We start from the raw sequence: 21,033 nt of genomic DNA, 5'->3' as shown, positions 1-21,033 counted from the left end.
AAAAAACAATAAATAACATTAGATGAGTCCATGAAGGGAGAAAAACTAAAACTATAATTCAAAAATACGTAGATGAAAATTTAAAAAGGAGAGACAAAAACAAAGAGAAATAATAAAGGCAAAGCAACTGACTCCCTTGTCAGTTCCCAGGCATGCCAGAGTTTCTGAGTTTTATAGCAACAAACAACATAAAGTTAGTTCCATAATTTGACCCAGCCCATGGCTTCAGAGTCAGAATTATCAAACACCGTGGTAAATATAAGTCGATAAGGTAATTTGTAGCCACTGCATGTGGAGCTATCTCCCCTTATGTGCTTCCCAGCCTGATCTCACTTTCTGCCACCTTTATCCTTTAGCCCTTCAGTATCTTTGATGACACTTAGGATCAAATCTGGGACAACTACTGAATGCTGTACTTAACTGACACAGATATAGTGTGTCCTAAGTGGAAAAGAGATGGAACAGTGAGAAGTGGTCTGAGGCTAGTGTGTTTTGCATGGGAAGGTTGAAATGTCTGACAATGGGTGTCAAGGAAAACAGTAGGCTAGGTGTTCCTACAGTTACACTGTAGAAGATAAAGAGAGAAACTCAAGACTGTCTTGAAACATAGAAAGTGTCTTTATGATTGCCTTCTTCTCCCTAATTAGCTTTACAACATCTTCCCATGGATAATAAAACATCTCCCAGGAGAACACCAAACATTGTTGGCTACCTGGAGAAAACTGAAATCATATATTGCTGATATAATTGACAATCATCGCAAAGACTGGAACCCTGATGAGCCAAGAGACTTCATTGATGCTTTTCTCAATGAAATGGCAAAGGTGGGTATTGTCACCTGAGTCTTTTTACTCAAATAGTGATGTAGAATAGCTTCCAATTGGTCCAGCAGCAGGCAACCACAATGGTTGGATTTTACCATTTATTTATTCTCTCATCCCTGTCATCTTGCATTCCAGGCAAGCTACTTTGGGAGACAATAGAAACTTCATTGCCTTGTGTCTCCCATCTCCTAAGGGGCATTTATTCCTGAGGCTCATTGTTCTAAATTCAATACCAAGATTTCAACATCTCTTTGCTTTCTGATCCCTTTATATGTTAGTTCTCTGGTACTAACCCTGGAGGTCTCTTATAAGAATAACCTTTCCCCCTGAAATTAATCATATCTATAGGTAACAGGCAACCTGCAACTTCCCTCATTTTTCTTTTTCCCATATCTAAAGGAAATACACAAAATAAAAGCAGCAGTTAAACTTCAGAACTTTATTTTGTTATGAGTTGGTTCAAGGCTAACTACCTTTCCCAATCTGAACCCCCACTGTAACAGAAAAACCTCAGCTAAGTAAGTGGTAGAGTTTGACTTTTATATCTAAGTGAGGAATCTATCAATCCATGGTCTCCATATCATCATTAGTCAATAACAAAGGCAAGAAGATATTGAATGAACATATCAGTTGAGTTTGCAATCCTGTGACAACAACATATGGTAGCAAAATAAACCAAACTGTATTCTGGCTGGGTTTCAGAAGATTTTCATCTAAAGTGGCAAATGACAAAGAAGCTAAGTTCCTGGGCAGAAGGGTGTGGGGTAGGCTTTCACAACACAGTGGATCAGGGAGCAGAAACAAAAAAGGGATCTTGGGTTTGGTGTAACTGTCAGAGTTACCCTCATGGGCACCTCGTTCCTTCAGCTAGACATTATATTCCTATTCCTAAGAACTTTCCAAATATTGTCAATACAAGGAACCAAATATTTGATACATGAGCCTGTGAAGGAACATCTTGAATTTCAGACTATAAAATATAAGCCCTTGACCCCAGTAGGCTTCTGCCTGATTATCACTGAATCTGACATAGGAGCTCCAATTCACTGGATAATGGACACAGTGGTAAATATTTATTTATTTATTTATTTATTTATTTTAACGTCTTCTTTGATACTTTATCCTCCTGGCATAATATTGGTAGAAGCCATATTTTATACCTGGGGAGGAGGCAAATTATTTACCATGTGAAGGAGTATGAGATCATCAACATTGAGAGCATATTAACAAATCGATGTTTCTAGAGGAAGTGATTAAAAGCAGTGTTGTTTCATAAAGAAGAGTTGATGGAATCAGCAATGTTTCAACTTTGCAAGATGATGCATATTGGAGAATAAATGGACAGAGAAATTTTATTTTAATCGTTCTGTTATAAACAAGGTCACCTGTTAAACATTAGTTTTGAGCCTGTTGTATTCCCCAGAGATGATAATGATGTGTTAAGAGGTGTGTGCGTTATTCTTATCATATAGACTGACATATAGACACAGACAAGGATACAAAGTGAGGGTCCTAGGCCACACAGATATTTAATGATATGGCAGACACCAGAAGCCAAATAAGCTTTTTAATTACATTCTCTCCCCACTGTACAAAACCGTTTCCAAAAGTGCAGTAATAAGAATGATTGCTTTGATTTTCATTCAGCCAAGTGCTTCTAGAGCTTCAGGATCAAAGCAATCATCATTCTGAGTGACTTAATCCAGTTCATTCCTCAGGGTGAGGACCATTGCTCTGAGAGGATCACAAATCCTCTAAATAAACAAACACACACTGTCTTTTCCAGTATCCAGACAATACTACTACAAGTTTCAATGAAGAAAACCTCATCTGCAGCACTCTGGACCTCTTCCTTGCTGGAACAGAGACAACATCCACAACACTGCGCTGGGCTCTGCTCTACATGGCCCTCAACCCAGAAGTCCAAGGTTTGCATGTGCTGACCATGTCTAACCAAAGCAGAATGGGGCCAGAAGAAGTGGGGCATGGTGGAGTGAGTGGGAAGCAGTGAAACAACATTTGGGAAAGGGCACATCTTGCACAAGTTCTGTTAGGACTATGATTGTTCCAGGAGTGCAGATATCACAGCCTATACCTTCAAGAATATTGGAGGTTAGGAGGAAATACAGAAGTCAGTTTACACTGTGGTAGGTTCCAGTAAGAATGGCATTACCACACACATTCCTCCACACTCTCCTCCCCTTTTAACAATCCTTCTTATTTTGGGTACTGTCCTAATTCTTTATTCTGGTATATGATATCTTGTGATACACACCTTTCTGCCAGTCTAGGGACCTGCCTGTCTCTGTCTTACAAGTGGTAGGATAGCGAGTGCAGATTACCACATCTTACATTTGTTCTGTGATTCTGACTCATGTTCTCATGTTTGCATGGCAGGCAATTTATTAAGTCACACACACATTTTAACACACACACATGTATATGTGTGTGTGTGTATATGTATATATATAATATATATACTGTTCATATACATATGGGCTACTACTTAAAATGCCTTTCTTGCTTAAAGTACATTTTGAGAAAGCTTAAAGCCTATTCAGTTATGATTCTGGCTTGCCTTCTAAAACAAAGATTCATATCATTAGGTTTAGCAATATGTGCTAAGCCATCTCTTCATATGGTATACTAATTGATATAAATTTAATTTGTGTTCATTGTGTAGTATTAACAGTAGTCAACAGATGGAAGCATTCAGGATATTCATGGACTATGAGTACAGTTCAATACAAAAGTTTAGCCCTAAAGAAAAATATCATGATGCATTCATAAACATGGGGGACAAAATTTATTTATATTCAACTATATAAATTCTCTAATATATTGAAATCTGTGGACACAGAAGGAAGAATACATGAGAGATAAACCAGGAACTGTGAAAAAGTAGAATATATTTTGCAAGATGAAATGTTCCTTGCATTACTTCCATAGCAATATAGTAGTATCATTTCACTGTATACTTAAAATGATAAGAGCTATGATTAGTGGCCCACATCATTAATCAAAATGAGACTGAGGCAAGTATGTTAAAAACTCAAGATAATTATGGACATAGATTTCCCTTACCTCAAAATCATCATAGTTCTTCTAATATGATTTATGTTATATGAACTTTTTTACCAATTAAATTTTTATATGTACAGTAGTACCAATGTTAGATATTTATATATTTCTCTCAGGGGAAAGAGCCAGGCTGGACTTCGTAAAGTTCCTAGAGTTCCAAATCCTTTTAACCTTATGACTGTGTTGAGCTCAAGTGAGGACCAACAGACTCTACAGTGGCTCTCACAAGGACTGCCTTTGCATCTGCAGGAAGGAAACTGGGAAAGGAACCAGGCGTTGTCTCTATAAGCCTTGTTCCAAGAGTGAAATATCGCATCTTCTTTGTTTTACTTGCAAAACCCAGTCACATTTCCTCATTCCACATTCTTTCTCATAGAATCTGGGAAATGATATTTTTGACTAGAAAACCAGGTACTGTTATGAGCATAGCCATGGAGATCCTGATTATTCAGTTCAGGATGTATGAAAATTCATGGTTACACTGTGGGCTTGAAGAAAGTTAAAGAATTTGCAGTTTTCTAAACTAGGCTTTTTAAGAGGTAGAGAACTTTTATTTCCTCACAATCAGGATGCTGGGTGAAATAAAAGCGAGGAAGTTTTGGAAGGCACTTTCTATATCTTTAGAAGAAAGCATTAAAATTTAAAACTTAATAGAGACTCCCATTTCCTTGAAGAAAAAGTACAGGCTGAAATTGACAGAGTGATTGGCCAGGAGAAGTATCCCAGCCTGGCTGACAGAGACTCCATGCCCTATACCATTGCTGTTGTCCATGAAATTCTGAGAATGGGCAATATTGTCCCTCTGAATGTGCCCAGAGAAGTGACAGTTGACACTACACTGGCTGGATTCCACCTGCCAAAGGTAAGAAGGCTCAGGCATGGGAGTTTGATGTGTGTGTCTATTCCATACATTGTCTTGAGTCTTTGTAACTTTCCCTAGGGGTCTGTGGTTATGACCAATTTTACTGCACTGCATATGGATCCTAAAGAATGGGCCACCCCAGACACCTTCAATCCAGAGCACTTTTTGGAGAATGGACAGTTTAAGAAGAGAGAATCTTTTCTGCCTTTCTCAATGGGTGAGTTGTGATGCACTAGAGAGAGTTCAGAGCTCCATCTCATCCCTTCCCTCTCTCCTGACATCCTTTCAGATAAGCCTGCCCAGTGTGACTCCATTTTGCAGTTGGTTTCAGCCCAGCATGCCCATCCATACACTGTCAATCCTCTTTTGCTTCTGAGGAAGAGTTCAGCTTCTCTTGTTCTATTTTCTACAACACTAACAACAGAGACCCAATCCGTGCCTCTTGGTGACCAAGAAAGCTGGATACCTGCCATTGTGTAGACATTTTGAGTGTCACAAGTTTTTTGTTTGTTTGTTTGTTTTGCGCGATGCCTCCTTATAGGGAAGAGAGATGAATATTAATAGGTTCTAATTTATTAAGTAGTTTTAATTGGCATTTACTTAAGTGAATTCACTTCTGTTCTATGAACACTCCTCAAATAGTTCTGATTTTTTTAAACTGAAATCCCCTTTGTTAAATATAGTTAGTTCATTCCCCTGCTACACCACCTGACAATTGTGAAAGAAAATGTAGTGATGAGTTGCTCCCTTGTGTTTTCCACCAGGCAAGTTATTGTAGTAGTAGTATTGTAAAATCAGTAACCAAATATTCTAGTACATTGCAAATTTGATTTATACATGCTGGATATATGTCTTTTCAAGTAATTTTGCAATTTCTTAATTCTGTAAATATGCTCTAAGCATATATGATCTGCAAAACATCCAACCTGAGAGCATGAAAGTAATGGGATAGAACATGAGGCAGGGGCGCTCCTTGGACAATGTGACCCACTGCAGCCTTTCTAGTTGGAAATAGCAGACACAGATCTAGCCAGATGTACTACAACTGGAACTCAATGTCTACCAGATGTTCTCACACAGAAGCTTGTCTTTCCCAAGACTGTCTTCAGAAGGTGACTGAATGCTGCACAAAAGCCACACTGGAATGCTTGACAAACTCAACAAGTTTGCTTGATTATCTAGGGCAATGTCATGTCTCATGACACTAAGGCTCAGGAAGGGAGAATCCTGAAGTTGCCCTCTTGCCAATCTGGATCCAGAGTCAGTGTTTCTCAGTGCTAAGCTGCCCTGGGTGTGTCCAGCCAGAATGGTTCTGATCGCTTTGTCTTTTCACCTGGGCTAGTCTGTCCCTTTTCTCACTGTAAACACTCCCTTTAGTAGGAAAGCTGATAGGACACAGAGACTCTGCTCAGTCTTTCTGTTTATGAAAAAGTGAAAGGTTTTAATTATAGTAGGAAATCTCAGCTACATAGCTCACTTATTTTAACTATTCTAAGTTAATGAATCAGATTCATGAAATATGGGAAGTCTAGGAACATTAGCCTTCTTACATTCCAAATACATGGTTTGTGTAATAATTCCTAGTACGTTGGTGTGAAGAATGTGAATAGATCCCCACAGGGAAATGTTCCTCCCATTCACTGCTGCATACATACATGCTTTCTCTTCACCTACAGTGAAAAATCCTCTTCACAGTTTAAACTGATCTTCCATCTGCACCAGTTGTAAACAAGAATGGCGGCACGCCAAGGCTCACTGATATCATGTTACTAAGAGTGTTATTACTTACTCTAAATTACAGGCTTCATTAGCAGGCCACTTGTGTCTGATAACCACCACAGGAATGTTGTTATTGATAATGAGATAGGAGAGAAATACACATTTACTTTCATCCTCTAAGCAAACTCAACACAGGGAGAGAGAAAAAAGAGAGTTCTTTCTTATTCAAAACCATATGCCCTTAGAATTGACAGAACAGTGGCCAAGGCTTATATTTTTACTTGTAGCTTAGTTATCTTTGTGTTATAATTTACCATCACACTTATGGGCACATTCCCGTTAAGATTCGTCAAGGTCAGTTAGCATCTTGTTGTATAGCAAGCAGTCACAAAGTGTGTTACTAAGAACCTGATACTGTTAGCAGGTTCCTACGTGAGATCAGTGGCGTAGATAATCTTGGCTGTCCTGCTTTATATCTTATCCTGGATGTTCACGTGGTTGTGTTAAAGTTCTCTAGAGACGTCATGGAAGCACAGAGCCCTGATGACCTTCAAGCTAGGATTTGTAACTCCATGACTGTACTATCTGCTTATTTGGCTTAACTCATGACGAGGTCTTTCATATTACATTCTACATATTATTATCCATCGAAAGAACCAGGACTTCTGGAAGATGACAAAATTCAGTCCTGGAGGAGGGAAACCTAACTATATAAGTCTAGAACACACTGTTATCCAAAAATCAGAAAATGCCAGTGTGAATGGCAATTCAGGAACGTTTGGGGGCATTAAAACAAGTACTGGTTAGCCGTGGGTTGTGATACTTACTGATATTCCTGAGTGATTAAGTATAGAGGGGTGAACAGCATTAGAATGTCAACACAGGGCCTGAAGAGATAGCTCAGCAGCTAAGAGCATTGGCTGCTCTTCCAAAGGACCTAGGTCCAGTTCCTAAAATCTACATGGCAGCTCACCACCATCCTATAATCTCAGTCTCAAGGGATCTGACACCTTCTTCTGTCCTCAGTGGACATTACATATACATGGTGCAAAGGCAAGCATGCAGACAAAACGCCTGCATACATGAAATAAAAATAAAAATGGATTTTTTTTTTAAAGAATGGCCATGTACATGAAAAAATGTGATAGAATTTCTAATGTCACAATTTTGCAGTGAGATGCAAATTTTGGAAGGGAAACATACAAATGAACAGTCTCAAAGTATTTCTCTTATAAAACTTAAAAGGCTATTTAAGGAAAACTGTGGTGGATATTACCACCATCAAATATTCCTCAACAATAAAATCTCAAAGCCAATTGCCAGCAGCGAGGATAGATGAGAACACAGTGCAACCTAAATGGCATCCTCCCAGCTAGGAAGATGCTCGTGCCTCAGTGTGCCCACTAGGAAGATAAGGAGATACTTACAGAAACACCTCTTATAATCCTAAGGAAACAAAAACTTAAAAGATTGAGAAATCATGGTTGTGTTTGGAGGACCAAAGAAACAGCCCAGATAAGCTGTGCATGTGACACCAACGGAGTCGTGCCACAGCTGGCAAGCCTAGTGGGATCTGTTAACCATGCAACATAAAAGCCCCAATGTGTAACCAGAATCCTAAGCTTTAAAATGATCCGGAGCATGAGGTAGTCCCTCCAAAGTTGTCTCTGGAAATTAACTAAATATAATGAAGATATATCGTTAATTTTCTATTTCCTTTGATAATGCAGGGAAGAAGGGCTATTTGACATGTCTTCAGGTCTGTGGACATGATTGTTGAGATAATATAAGAAAATGAAGAAGAAGCATGAATAATCAGACAACCTAGGTCTTTGTCACACCGAACCTAGCTGATCACACAGAACTGAGTTCTTAGTGTTCAGAAAACAGCCGCTTCTCAGGCTGAGAGCAATCTACAGTTGGTACTGAGCAAATCTGTAATGCTCATGGAGGCGATGAGAAGCAATCTCCACTTTCTTGCAGGATGGAGACCTGTCATAGCAGAGATTCAAGAAGGGAAGCTAAGCAAGTTGTACTCTATGAGAGGACAGCACCCACTTAGGGGACAGAATTACCATGCAAGGCATCGCTGCTCCTGGATGCTAAAGGAGAATTACTGAAGACATCTGGATGCTATTCCAGGACTCTGTGAGACATAAATAAAGAGCTAGACATACAGCCCAGGGTCCATTCAGGAATCGTAGGAGGAAACTCAAAAGTACCAGTCCCAACAGGTACCAAGGTTAGCTGAGAAAGTATCTCACCTTCTGTTTTATTTCCTGTAGGAAAGCGAGCTTGCCTCGGAGAACAATTGGCCAGGTCTGAGCTCTTTATTTTCTTCACTTCCCTTCTGCAAAAATTTACCTTCAAGCCACCAGCCAATGAGAAGCTGAGTCTGAAGTTCAGATTAGGTATCACCATTTCCCCAGTCAGCCACCGCATCTGTGCCGTCCCTAGACTGTGATGTTGGAGAAGAAAAGGAGAACAGGAAGAACTGAAGAATGCACTGAGTCACTGAGCCAATGCCCATATAAGAAGGGTGAGAAGGAAGGTGACTGGGAAAGTGGAAAGGACCTTAGACTAAGGTCAGTGGATCTATATTCTGGACTGCTGAGACCTCCAGATTGGTTGTGAATAAATCACTTACATGTTCAATGATAAATCTTTCCATCTGCAACTGCAAAGAGAATGGTGGTTCTTCCTGTGAAAAGTGCTTGTAAACACAAAATGATGGTATACCAACAGCATAGAAATCATTGTCATATCATAAAATCACACCTCCAATTTGTTTCCTGCCTACTTCATAAATGTGCACTTGTTTCTAGATGTTAAGTTGGTTCCTTTGGGAGTGATACAGAGATCTTCCATCCATCTCACAGCCTGTATTAGCCTGCTGAGCACAGAACTTCTGATAATCAACTCTGTCTGGAAGGTTGTGGTATGAGATCATTTTCCTGGCCATAACCAGAGTCTCCAAAACTAAAGAGAGCACAAGGCACTTTTCAAAATTAAAGGGGTTTATGCTCAAGATGAGACCAATGTTTACTTGGGCAAAAAGCATGCTTCTGTACACAAAATAAAAAGGCATTTCTCCGTATGATTCTAATATACTTTTACTCGCTATAGTACCAGTTCACTCCAATAAATTTATAGGGTATATTTCTTTCTACAGTCCAGAATAACTCATTTATCACTTATTGATTCATGAGTGGTGACAGAAAGCCTCACTCATAGTTACATCTGATGGAACAAATAAATTCAGAACCAAGAAATCTTCCTCACTTAAGCCATAAGGAAAGAAGACAAGATTCTTCTAGCTTCAGTCTGTCTGCCACATGGCATTACTTGAAACATCTATGTCTATTCATCCCTGTTATACAGGGCCCAACAGGCCACACAAAGTCCAGCTTGGTGAGCCAGGAATTTTATTGAGGCCATGAAAAGAACATAGATGATTCCAAAGACATTGGAACCAAAAAGTTCCCTGCTGTACAGCTGAAGAGTCTCTCCCCCATTCCTAATCCCAGCAACTGTTTACTGTTCATGTAACCTGAGAAGTGAAGCTGGTGAGCCTTCTCCCTTCCATGAGGTAACATTAATAGCTCTTCAAAGGGTTATCACTGCTGTGATGAAACACCATGACTCTGTGGAGTAGGAACCTTTGGCTGCTCAGTCACCAGAAAGTGAAACCACTTTAGGAAGCGTGACTTTGTTGAAGTAACTATGGCCTTATTGGAGGAAATGTGTCACTGGGGGTGGGTTTTTAAACCTCAAAGCCAGGCCTAGTGTTTGTATCTCTCTCTGCCTGTGGATCAGGAGGCTAAACTCTCAGACACTCCTCTAGCACCACATGTTCTGGCTTGCTACCACACTTCCCACCATGATGATAGTGGACTCTCTGAAACTGTAAGAAAAGCCCCCAATTAAATGCTTTCCTTTATAAGAGTTATCTTGATCATGGTATCTCTTCCTATCAAGAAAACTCTAAGAGAAGGAGGAAAACCACCAAGACTGTGTCCCAAGTCATAGTCTATTGAAGGAAGCCAAGGCAGGAACTGAAACTGGGCAGGAGCTTAGAGCCAAGAGCTGATGCAAAGGCTATAGAGCATTGTGCTTTACTAGCTAGCTCCTCATGAGGCCAGCTTCCTTCTGAATCCAGGACCATCAGCACAGGGTTAACACCACCCGTAATGGGATGGGCCCTCATTTTTTTTTTTTTTTTTTTTTGAGACAGGGTTTCTCTGTGTAGTCCTGGCTGTCCTGAGCTCACTCTGTAGACCAGGCTGGCCTCGAACTCAGAAATCCACCTACCTCTGCCTCCCAAGTGCTGGGATTAAAGGCATGTACCACCACCACCTGGCGGGCCCTCATTCTTTAATTACTAATTAAGAAAAGTCTTACCTTGCCTACAGCCTGATCTTATGGAGGCATTTTCTCAATTGTGATTCCCTCCTCTCGGATGATACTATCTTGTGTTGTTGAAATAAAGGCCAACAAAAACACAATTAAGAAGGCTTACTGCTGTGTGTGTGTGTGTGTGTGTGTATAATATATATATGTGTATATATATATTATATATACATATACATATTATATACATATTATATATTACATATATATAATTTGTGTGTGTGTACAAAAGTTCCTCTGTAACGCTTCATATGTGAGGAGGTCTGGGGAAAATGTGTGGCAGTTGTCCTCTACATCCAAAATTTGGGTTCTTGAGATTGAAATCAAATTGTCGGGCTCAGCAGCAGCAAGTGTCTTTACCGCTGACCAGGCTCACATACCCAAGGGGTTTAGAGAACTGAAATTACACTCATTTCCATTTTGCTATATTCATAGTAGTCAATGAATGGAAGCCACCAGAGTACTCAGATGCTGTGAATAGATAAACAATCTGTGGAACACAGAAGAGACAGAAAGCAAATTCATTTCTGAGGAAAGAAATCCTGATGAATGGTACAGTAGGCATGGACATTCAGAACATTATGCAAAACAGCCAAGCTCAAAACCACAAATCCTGTACTAATCAAATTAAATGGGTTGTCTACAATGGTTAAACGTATAGACACGAAGGTATAAGGTAGAGAAGGGCAAGCGAGGACTTCTTTGGTGGACATGTACTTCATTTCACAGGACAGCAAAGTTCTGGCCAGTGCTTGTACAATTTGAACATACTTAATGCTGTTGGGTTGTACGTTTAACATGGAATAAGAGCTGTGATTGTTGGCACGCACCGTGAGTCACTGTACTCATGAGACTGAGGTAGGATTATTTTATATTCGAGGTGATCTTGGCAAAGCTTAGATTTATATGCTCCTGGACATCTCAATATCTTCCTGTGATAATGTGCACAGGCATACAGCAGTTCTTTGTCTTTGCCTGGTAGAACAGCAACAGGGACTAGGGACATGCCAGGCATGGTTAGAAGATTCTACTTCACAATCCCTCAAACACGGAATTTTAACTGTGACAGACATTTGATGTATCTGAACTAACATCACAGTGAGGATTGTTTCTAACACACTGATTCCCACAGGCATGTTTCCAGCTTGTGTTTACAGTCTCATGACAAAGAACTTTCTATCTCATGGCGAGAGCAAGTCCAAAGTGCAATATTGTTAGACAGAGCAGCAAAAAATACAAATTGTAACAGCGTGCTGCCTTGTTGTCCCAATGTCACTCAATAAGATATAATGGTAACAAAAAGCAATCATGTGTTGTAGATTCTAACTTCTTTCAAAATATCTTACTCCCTTTTCAGAATAACTGTACCCATTTTATAGATCAGATTGTTGAGTATCACCAAAATTAAATTTGAAAAAAAAAATCTCTCTAGTACAATCTAACAAGATTTGGGATCTAGAACTACATGTTCTGTGTGTTGGTACTGCCCAGTGATTCTCCCTGAGGACTAACTGCTTTGATGTTGTTGTATTTTTCACCATGGATCCATATTAAATTCTCTATCCTCATGGGCTGAATTCTGCTAACATTTCTTCCACTCTTAAGATATCCTCAAAGATTTCTTTCTCCTGGGCTTCTCACCACTGGGCCCAATGCACAATTGCAATTCCTTCCATTCTTTCTTTTCACCATGACATCATCAGAAGTTGGACTTCCTAAGAGCTGTTAAAAAAAAAATACCTGAGGTGTCAGCTCAGCATAGCAGGGAGGGAGCTGCAGAACAGACCCTTTCAAATCATGATGGCCAGAGGCCTTTTCCGTTTCCATTTTTATGGATCCAGGCCTCTAGATGTGGGTGCCATCTACAATCACAAGTTATCTCTGTAGTTAATTCCTTCTGGAGATATTCTCACAGATACTTCCAAATGTGCATTTTGCTAATCTCCTGGATACTTCTCTCAACTTTTCAAGCTGACAAGGTCACCCCAGCAAGCTGGCTCTGAGGGTCTATATACTTGGTTGTCATCTCCAGAATGTTCTTCTCTGACTAATCATAGCTATAATCTAGAACACACCCAGGGGGTTACCAATAGAGCCATTCATGTCACTTCAAAAAGACAAGCCAGTGTAACATACCTCTTCTAACAGTCCATTGTTAAATGTCAATGATTCCGAATGCTGAGAAGTTGCGTTGTATGTAAAAGAGCCTAGGAACTTTGGCTATGTTGTCAGATAGACCTTGTCTTAGTTGGGGTCTTATTGTTCTGAAGCAATGCCATGACCACAAGAACTCTTATAAAATAAAGAGCTTAATTGCAGCTGGCTCACAGTTCAGGTTTAGTCTATCATCAGCATAGCAGAAAGTATGGCAGTATGCAGGCAGGCAGGGTGCAGGAAAGATAGCTGAGAGCTCTTTACCTTGATCCAAAGGCAGCAGGATGAGACAATGACAGACTTCCTCCACCAACACCAGACATACTCTAACAAGGCCACACCTCCTAATAGTGCCTCTCCCTGTGGACCTATAGGAGTCATTTTTATTTAAACCACCACATACTTGGAACCAAAGGTCCAGATGTACCTCTTTCCACTGTGTGTTCTAATACATTAGCCTCCCATAGTTTTAGTTCCTTTGCCTAAAGAATGCATATAAATCTCCTATAGTTTCCACGTGGAGGGGAAGGGAGTCATGCCATAATTCAAGATTGACCCAAGCAATATTGATTAAATCTTTAAATGTTGGGTGACCCTTACCAATACTCCAAGAAAAAAATAACTACTTATAAGTCAGATAGATAGATATAGAAAATACTGGTTGTATCTGGGAGCAGATGAACTGGAGTTAGGAAACAGTATCTGGAGGGATAGATAGTGGTTCCAAGGAAAGAGAATTGCAGCTGAGAATCAAAGCATGCTTGAGGGTTAGTTCGACAAATATGGACGGGGAAGAAAGTTTCAGCATTTAAATGAGCATTGGAATGAATAGAAAATGGTCTGTTCAAAAAAGTGAATGCCACCTCTGGTGGTTTGAATATGCTTGGCCCATGGAGTGGCACTATTAGGAAATCTGGCCTTTTTGGAGTAGGTATGGCTTTGTTAGAGGAAGTGTGTCACTGTGAGGGTGGGCTTTATGACCCTCCTCCTAGCTGTCTGGAAGACAGTCTTCTCCTAGATGCCTTTGGATCAAGATGAAGAACTATGAGCTCCTTTTCAAACACCATGTCTGCCTGGATGCTGCTATACTTTGCACCTTGATGATAATGGACTGAATTTCTGATCCTGTAGGTCAACCCCAAACAAAATGTCCTTTATAAGAGTTGCCTTGGTCATGGTGTCTCTTCAAACCAATGGAAACCCTAAGACCCCACCCTATGTCATCCCAGGCACAGGAGGAAGCAGGCCCTGGAGGATGAGATGATATCTATGTGCCAAGCCTGATGGAAAGATACTACAGAGTATGGTGTAGGTAGGCAGTCTGGCATGGTTAAGTCATATTCACGACGTACTAGACTGTCCACTGTAGAGCCAAAGATATGGGTCTAAAGGAGCAATTGGGAAACCTGCATTAAGATAGCAGAATGTAACAGGAATGGCTGAATCAAGAGAGATTGAAAGAATGGGTAAGGTCATTGTTGAGTAGGTGAGTAAGTGTGAGGAAAAGGTATACTCTGCACCATGCCATGGTACCTGAGAGATTTGCTTACTCTGATACCTAAATGTGCTCCCAACACTGTTGAGAGGTTGGGTGCCAAGGCCTCCATTCTGAATGCTAACTATCGAGATGCAGAGGTGGAAGACAAGTCATTTCCCTTTGTAGACCAGACACACTTTACCACTGCAGTAAGTAGCTGAGTTAATTTTTATTCTCCAACTGTCACATTATCTTCACCCCCAATGGATGCTTATATTCCTCTCCCTAAACCCATATGAAACTCTCCTATAGATGACTTATATTCCGCAACAAAATGATGCCTAAAGGCCCTGGAAAATCTCCAGGGGGCACTTGAAAAATGATATAGACTAAGGATGGGATCTTAAGGAGCTGAGGATATGAACAGACTTAGGCATGGGAGTTTGATATCAACCAGCTCTGTGTGTGTGTGTCTATTCTGTATATTGTCTTGAGTCTTTGGTATCTCCTCTAGGGGTCCATGGTCCTGACCAACTTGACTACACTGTAAGTGGACCCCAAAGATTAGGCTCCATTCCAGAGCACTTTTTGGAGAATGGAACGTTTTTAAACGGAGAATCTTTTCTGCCATTCTCAATGGATAGGTTATGACCAGAACAGAGTTCCAAGAGCCTTCCCTCCTCTATACTGTGTAGTCGGTCCCTTAATTGAGACATTATTGGAAAACCCATGGTGGCTCAATTTGCTTTGTTTGCAACCCAGTATTCCCTGATCCTGACACTGCTTCAGACCTGTCTTATTTCTCACCTCCCTCTGCTACTGCTGAGGATTTCAGCTTGCCTTGTTTTGTTTTCCACAACACTGAGAATAAAAACCCCAATTCTGCCTTTTTGCTCACAGACAAAGCTAGACACCTATCATCATTGCAGATATATTTAAACATTCAAAGTTCTTCTTAAGGAGTGAACCCTTACAGGGATAGAGAGATGAGTTTTAATAAAGGAATAGAGAGGAGGTATGATCAAGGGACTACCTACTTCTGACAGTGTGCACTTTGACAATAGTTTTAATGGCTTGGCCCCTGTCCTATAAACACCCCCTCAACATATTTTTATTTAAAAAAATCTAGTAATGTCTGCATATATTGCAAGGCAGGCAAGGGGATTCAGTGTTGATTTTGTCTCTTCAACTTTCTAGCCAGACAGTTACTGAAGATTGTGGTTATAGTTTTGGGAAATGAATAATAACTCAGTGTCCCCATGTATTCCAGGTATTGGCTCATATATGTTACCCATGTTTTTCAAATAATTTTGCAGTTCCCTAATTCTGTAAATATGTACTGGAGTTATATTGCATGTCAAATCCATGCACGAGAGCATGAAAGTAGTGGAATAGACAATGAGGCAGAGCTGTCCCCTGGAGCACGTGCCCCACTGCAGCCTTTTAAGCTGGAATCAGTGAACACTGCAGGGATGGGAAACACAGAGCTAGCCAGATGTGCTGCAGCTGGAGCTCCAGATGATAACCAAAGGCAGCACAGAAGCCACACTGTGGAATTCTGGGCGGCCCTGCATGTATCAGGCCAGACTGATTCTGACCTCTTTGTCTTTCCTCCTGGGCTTGTCTGTCCCTTTGTTCACTGTTCACAACTCCCTTTAATAGGAAAGCTGATAGGAGACGAGAACACTGTCCAGTATTGCTGTTTATGAAAAGATGAGTTTTGAATTACACATAAAATCTGATACATACTTCATGTGTTCTAATTATTCTTGGTTTTTGAATCAGATCCTGAAGCCTAGAAATATGACCCTTGCTACATTGCACATAAGTGCCCATGTGCTATTTCCTCAGACTGTGGTGAGAGGAATGTGAGCAGGTCCCCATCCAGGGCTTCCACAGGATGATGGTCCTCTAGGCCCATTGCTGATCATATACATGCCTTCTCTTCATAGTGCAAAATGCTCTTCCCATTGTGGCATCATGTCTCACCCAGTTTTAACTGTTCTCCCATCTGTACCAGCTATAAAACAAAAGTGGCAACACACAGAGACTCACTAGTGCTATGCTATTAGGAATGTAACTAATTACTCTTAATTACAGACTTCAGGAGCAGGCAAATTATCTCAGACAATCACTACTGTAACTATAGTAACTATTAGTAAATAAGGAGGAAATGAATTAGTGTTTACCTTCTTACCATAAGAAAACTCCAGTGACACTAGCAAGATGGCTCAGCAGTTAAGAGCTCTGGGTGTTCTTCCAGTGGTCCTGAGTTCAATTCCCTGCACTCACAAGGCAGCTCATAATATAATGGGATACAATGTCCTCTTCTGGTGTGCATATGGACATGCAGTCAAAAGCACCCATATATGTTAAATAAACAAATCTTTTTTAGAAAGTTAAAAACAAGAAAATAGCTAAGAAGGGAGTTATTTGCCATTCAAGACCACATGCCACAGAACTGGCAGAAAAGGGTCCAAGGTTCAATATGTATTCACTGATTTCATACCCTTTTATATCAGCTAGAATCTTGCTATATAGCAAGTACCACAGACTTCATTATTTAGCAGCAATCCATTAATATTCAGAGGTTTCCAGGTCAGGTCACTGGGTTGGCTCTTCTTGGCTAACCCGCCTTACATGAACAGGAAGTCAGCTTATTGACTGTTGCTCTAGGATATCTTCAGCACTCAATGCTGTTCTCGGCTTATTTTTCTTTCTCGATCAAAACAACAGGAAATTCTTTCTAAAGTATTCTTTTATTTATTTATTTACTTTTTACTTATCCACTTTACATTGCATTCTCCCCTTACTGCCCCCCCTCCCACAAACTCTCTCCCATACCCCTTCCCTTCTCTTCTGAGTGGATGGGAGCCCCTGGGTATCCCCCTCACCCTGGCACATCAAGTCTCTTTGAGGCTAGGTGCATCCTCTCCCACTGAGGGCAGATAAGGCAGCCTAGCTGAATATCCCAGGTGCAGGCAATACATTTTTGGTATAGCTCCTGTTCTAGTTGTTCAGGACCCACATGGGGACCAAGCTGCTCATTTGCTATATAGATGTAGGGAGGCCTATGTCCAGCCTATGTATGCTCTTTGATTAGTGGTTCAGTCTCTGAAAGGTCCTCCTGTGGAATTCCTATCCTCTTCAAGGCTTCAATTCTTCTCCTTATTCTTCCACAATCACCTTCAGGGCTGTAATCCTTCCCCAAGCTCCATTCACTATTTGGCAGTGAGTATGTATATCTATCTAAGTCAGCTGCTGGGTGGGTCTCAGAGAACAGTCATGCTAGACCACTTAAAGCAATTGCACTAAAATTAGGGTCAAAACAAGGCTTCCCACTCTCTCTTCAATAGTAATTGAAGTTCTAGCCAGAGCAATAAGACAATTCAATGGGATCTTGGAATTAGAAATTGGAAAGGAAGAAGTCAAAGTAAAACTATTTGCAGATGATATGATAGTATACAGAAGTAACCCCAAAAATTCTACTGGAGAACTTCTACAGCTGATAAACACCTTTAGCAAAGTGGCTGGATATAAAATTAACTCAAAAAAATCAGTATCCATCCTTTATAAAAATGATAAATGGGCTGAGAAAGAAATTAGAGAAACAATATCCTTTACACAAGCCACAAATAGTATAAAATATCTTGGTATAACTCTAACCAAGCAAGTGAAAGATTTGTATGACAAGAACTTCAAAACCCTGAAAAAGAAATTTAAGAAGATATCAGAAGATGGAAAGATATCCCATGCTCATGGGTAGGTAGGATTAACATAGTGAAAATGTCCATCTTACCAAAAACAATTTACAATTTCAATAGAATTCCAATCAAAATTCCAACAAAATTTTTATAGAGCTTGAAAAAGCAAGTATCAACTTCATATGGAAAGAAAAACCCAGGATAGCCAAAACACACAGCCCTGGTGACATTCAGACTAGGGACCCATTCCACATGACTTCCTCTGCATTCTGGTAGCCTTTACAAATTTCAAGGCCAGACCCCATTTAAGGGGAGGGAAATTACTACAGTCTTTGGTTGGAAAGCATTGAACTTACAGGGTGCATAATGTGGAACCCATGGAAGAAGAAGATTAGACTTGCTTTATTCTCATTATTGCTTTCTGTTAGAGGGGAATAATAAAGTCCACTTGCCTAATGAGGACCAGGTAAACTGAATGAGAGGGCCAAACCTGAAGAATCCTATAGTTTAAGAAAACATACAAATGATACACATTCATACATAGAAAAAGATAAGCAATGCTCAATTGTTTTAAATTACATAAAAAAGATAGTAGCAAGGACTGTAAGGTGTGCTGTAGTGCATTTTGGAATAACATGAAATAGTCACTTGCAGAATAGAAGAATGAAATCAGAATCATCGTGATTGGCATCAGTGATTAGCAATGTGAGTCCAGATAGTCACTAGAAAGATTCATAAATCTTATGTATAGAAATCAATAGAGATGAGATGTGTGTATGCATGCATTTAGTTAAGCATACTGTATAAATTCATTCCCAAGCTCTGCCCTCTGAGGAAACCCAGAGTGCCAGCACCTACAGAGCTCTGAGTGTGCCTCATGCCGAGTCCTATCTCCTACATGTCATCAATAAGCAAATGGAAGGAAGATTTCTGGAAAACTGACAAATTACAGGGCTGATTTAGGAAAATATATGCTTGAAAATATTATTATACCAAGAAGTCAGGCAATTTCTGCTGAATGGCCTCTACTTTCCACATCAGGACTGTCTCGGGCACCAAACAAGTAATGACTAACAACTGCATATAACCTTGTGACAAAATTAGGAATTCAAAAGTTCAGATTGATATTCATGACAATAAATATGAGGGAAGAGCCAGCACTTACAATGTTAACTTGTGTAGGGGGTTCATAGAATTCTCAAAATCATAAGTTGGCAGCTGTATACAGTAAATAATTTGAAGTGCAACTTTTCTGATTAAACTTAATGAAGATTAGTTTGTTAATGATCTCAAAATAGTTTTGTTTACTTAAAAATTATAGAAAGATCTTGACAGACACAAGCCTTATCAAGTGTTCCATCAGGTAGATGTGATGAGAATATGGCATCAGGTCACTCAGTACTCCTGACAGTGTAGAAGCTCACAGCACTAGTCAGTTCATGAGGAAGATATTGAGACATTTTGAAAAAGATACCACTTACAATCTTTGAATGAGGTGAAAAGGTTGAGGAGTAACACCAGTGTAAAAGGGACTAAAGAGACAGCACATGCACATGCACACACCCTCAAGGGAGTTATGGGGACACCTGCTAAATGGATAAGATCTGGACTTACAGCAAACTGGTTCCTGTTAATGATTATGTTAGCAAATCCTCTGTAAAAACACATATTATGTTTTCATAAGAAACATTAACTTTTAAGTTACTCTAGGACCCTCAAAATCATCATAGTATCTTTTCAAGTATTTTGTAGATTTTTATGTCACTAAATACTGAAAAACACATTGGGAAAGTATCAGAACAAAGACAAAACTATCATCAAAAGTTCTATTCAAATGGTTTTAAATTATTGTCTTGTGTTTTTATAACGGACCATACCACCTGAATATGATCTACTATACAAATGGAATGTTTTTTAAATTTGCTGTACAAACTGTCAAATTGTTTGACTTCTTCAAATTGAGTTTGTAGCCAAATCTGTATGTAAGGTGTATTCCATATTAAATTAGTATACATTTCCATTGAAATACAGGAAGACTCCATAGCTTGATCAGTCATGTGGGAGGAGAGTGGAAAAAGTTGTCTGAACCTTTGTCCTTGTGACCTAAGCTATTGAGTGGCATATGAATAGAGAAGTGGACACTGGAAGCTATGGAAAACTGGAGATTTACATTTTCTTTGTGGAGATTTACCACAAAGTAGTAAACTTTCAGATTAAAGAGAGATAACTTAAGAAAGAGAGGCCTGTATTCCGAACTTCTGGGCTAATAACCACTTATCAGAGAGTGAATACCATGTGTGTTCTTTTGTGACTGGGTTACTTCACTCAGGATGATATTCTCCAGATCCATCCATTTCCCTAAGAATTTCATAAATTCATTGTTTTTAATAGCTGAGTAGTACACCATTGTATAGATGTACCACAATTTCTATATCCATTCCTCTGTTGACGGACATCTGGGTTGTTTCCAGTTTCTGGCTATTATAAATAAGGCTGCTATGAACATGGAGGAGTATGTATCCTTATTATATATAAGAAACTCAAGAAGAAGGAAGATCAAAATGTGGACATTTCATTCCTTCTTAAAATGGGGAACAAAATACCCATGGAAGGAGTTGCAGAGACTAACTATGGAGCAGAGACTGAAGGAAGGACAAGCCAGCCTAATATAGCTATCTCCTGAGAGGCTCTGACAGTACCTGACTAACACAGATATAGAGTCTCACAGCCATCTATTGAACTGAGTACAGGGTCCCCAGTGAAGGAGTTAGAGAAAGGACCAAAGGAACTGAAGGGTTTGCA

At 39.8% G+C, this 21,033-nt stretch overlaps 1 protein-coding gene across 2 annotated transcripts in view; it reads left to right on the top strand.

The window, feature by feature from the left end:
- The window catches only part of LOC116096253 (cytochrome P450 2J3-like), a 22,529-nt gene extending 12,946 nt beyond the window's left edge, over positions 1–9,583 (top strand). The window contains exons 5-9 of one of the 2 annotated variants that reach the window (XM_031377880.1): positions 648–824; positions 2,611–2,752; positions 4,580–4,767; positions 4,846–4,984; positions 8,772–9,583. In XM_031377880.1, coding sequence (XP_031233740.1) covers positions 648–824; positions 2,611–2,752; positions 4,580–4,767; positions 4,846–4,984; positions 8,772–8,950 — 825 coding nt within the window. In that variant the 3' untranslated portion in view covers positions 8,951–9,583. The remainder of the gene's footprint in view (positions 1–647; positions 825–2,610; positions 2,753–4,579; positions 4,768–4,845; positions 4,985–8,771) is intronic. The other variant, XM_031377881.1, reaches the window with a different exon arrangement.
- The last annotated feature ends 11,450 nt before the right edge of the window (positions 9,584–21,033 follow it).

This window comes from Mastomys coucha, unplaced genomic scaffold (assembly GCF_008632895.1).
Source record: "Mastomys coucha isolate ucsf_1 unplaced genomic scaffold, UCSF_Mcou_1 pScaffold18, whole genome shotgun sequence".
NCBI lineage: Eukaryota > Metazoa > Chordata > Mammalia > Rodentia > Muridae > Mastomys > Mastomys coucha.
This window is presented reverse-complemented; position numbering and strand designations above follow the sequence as displayed.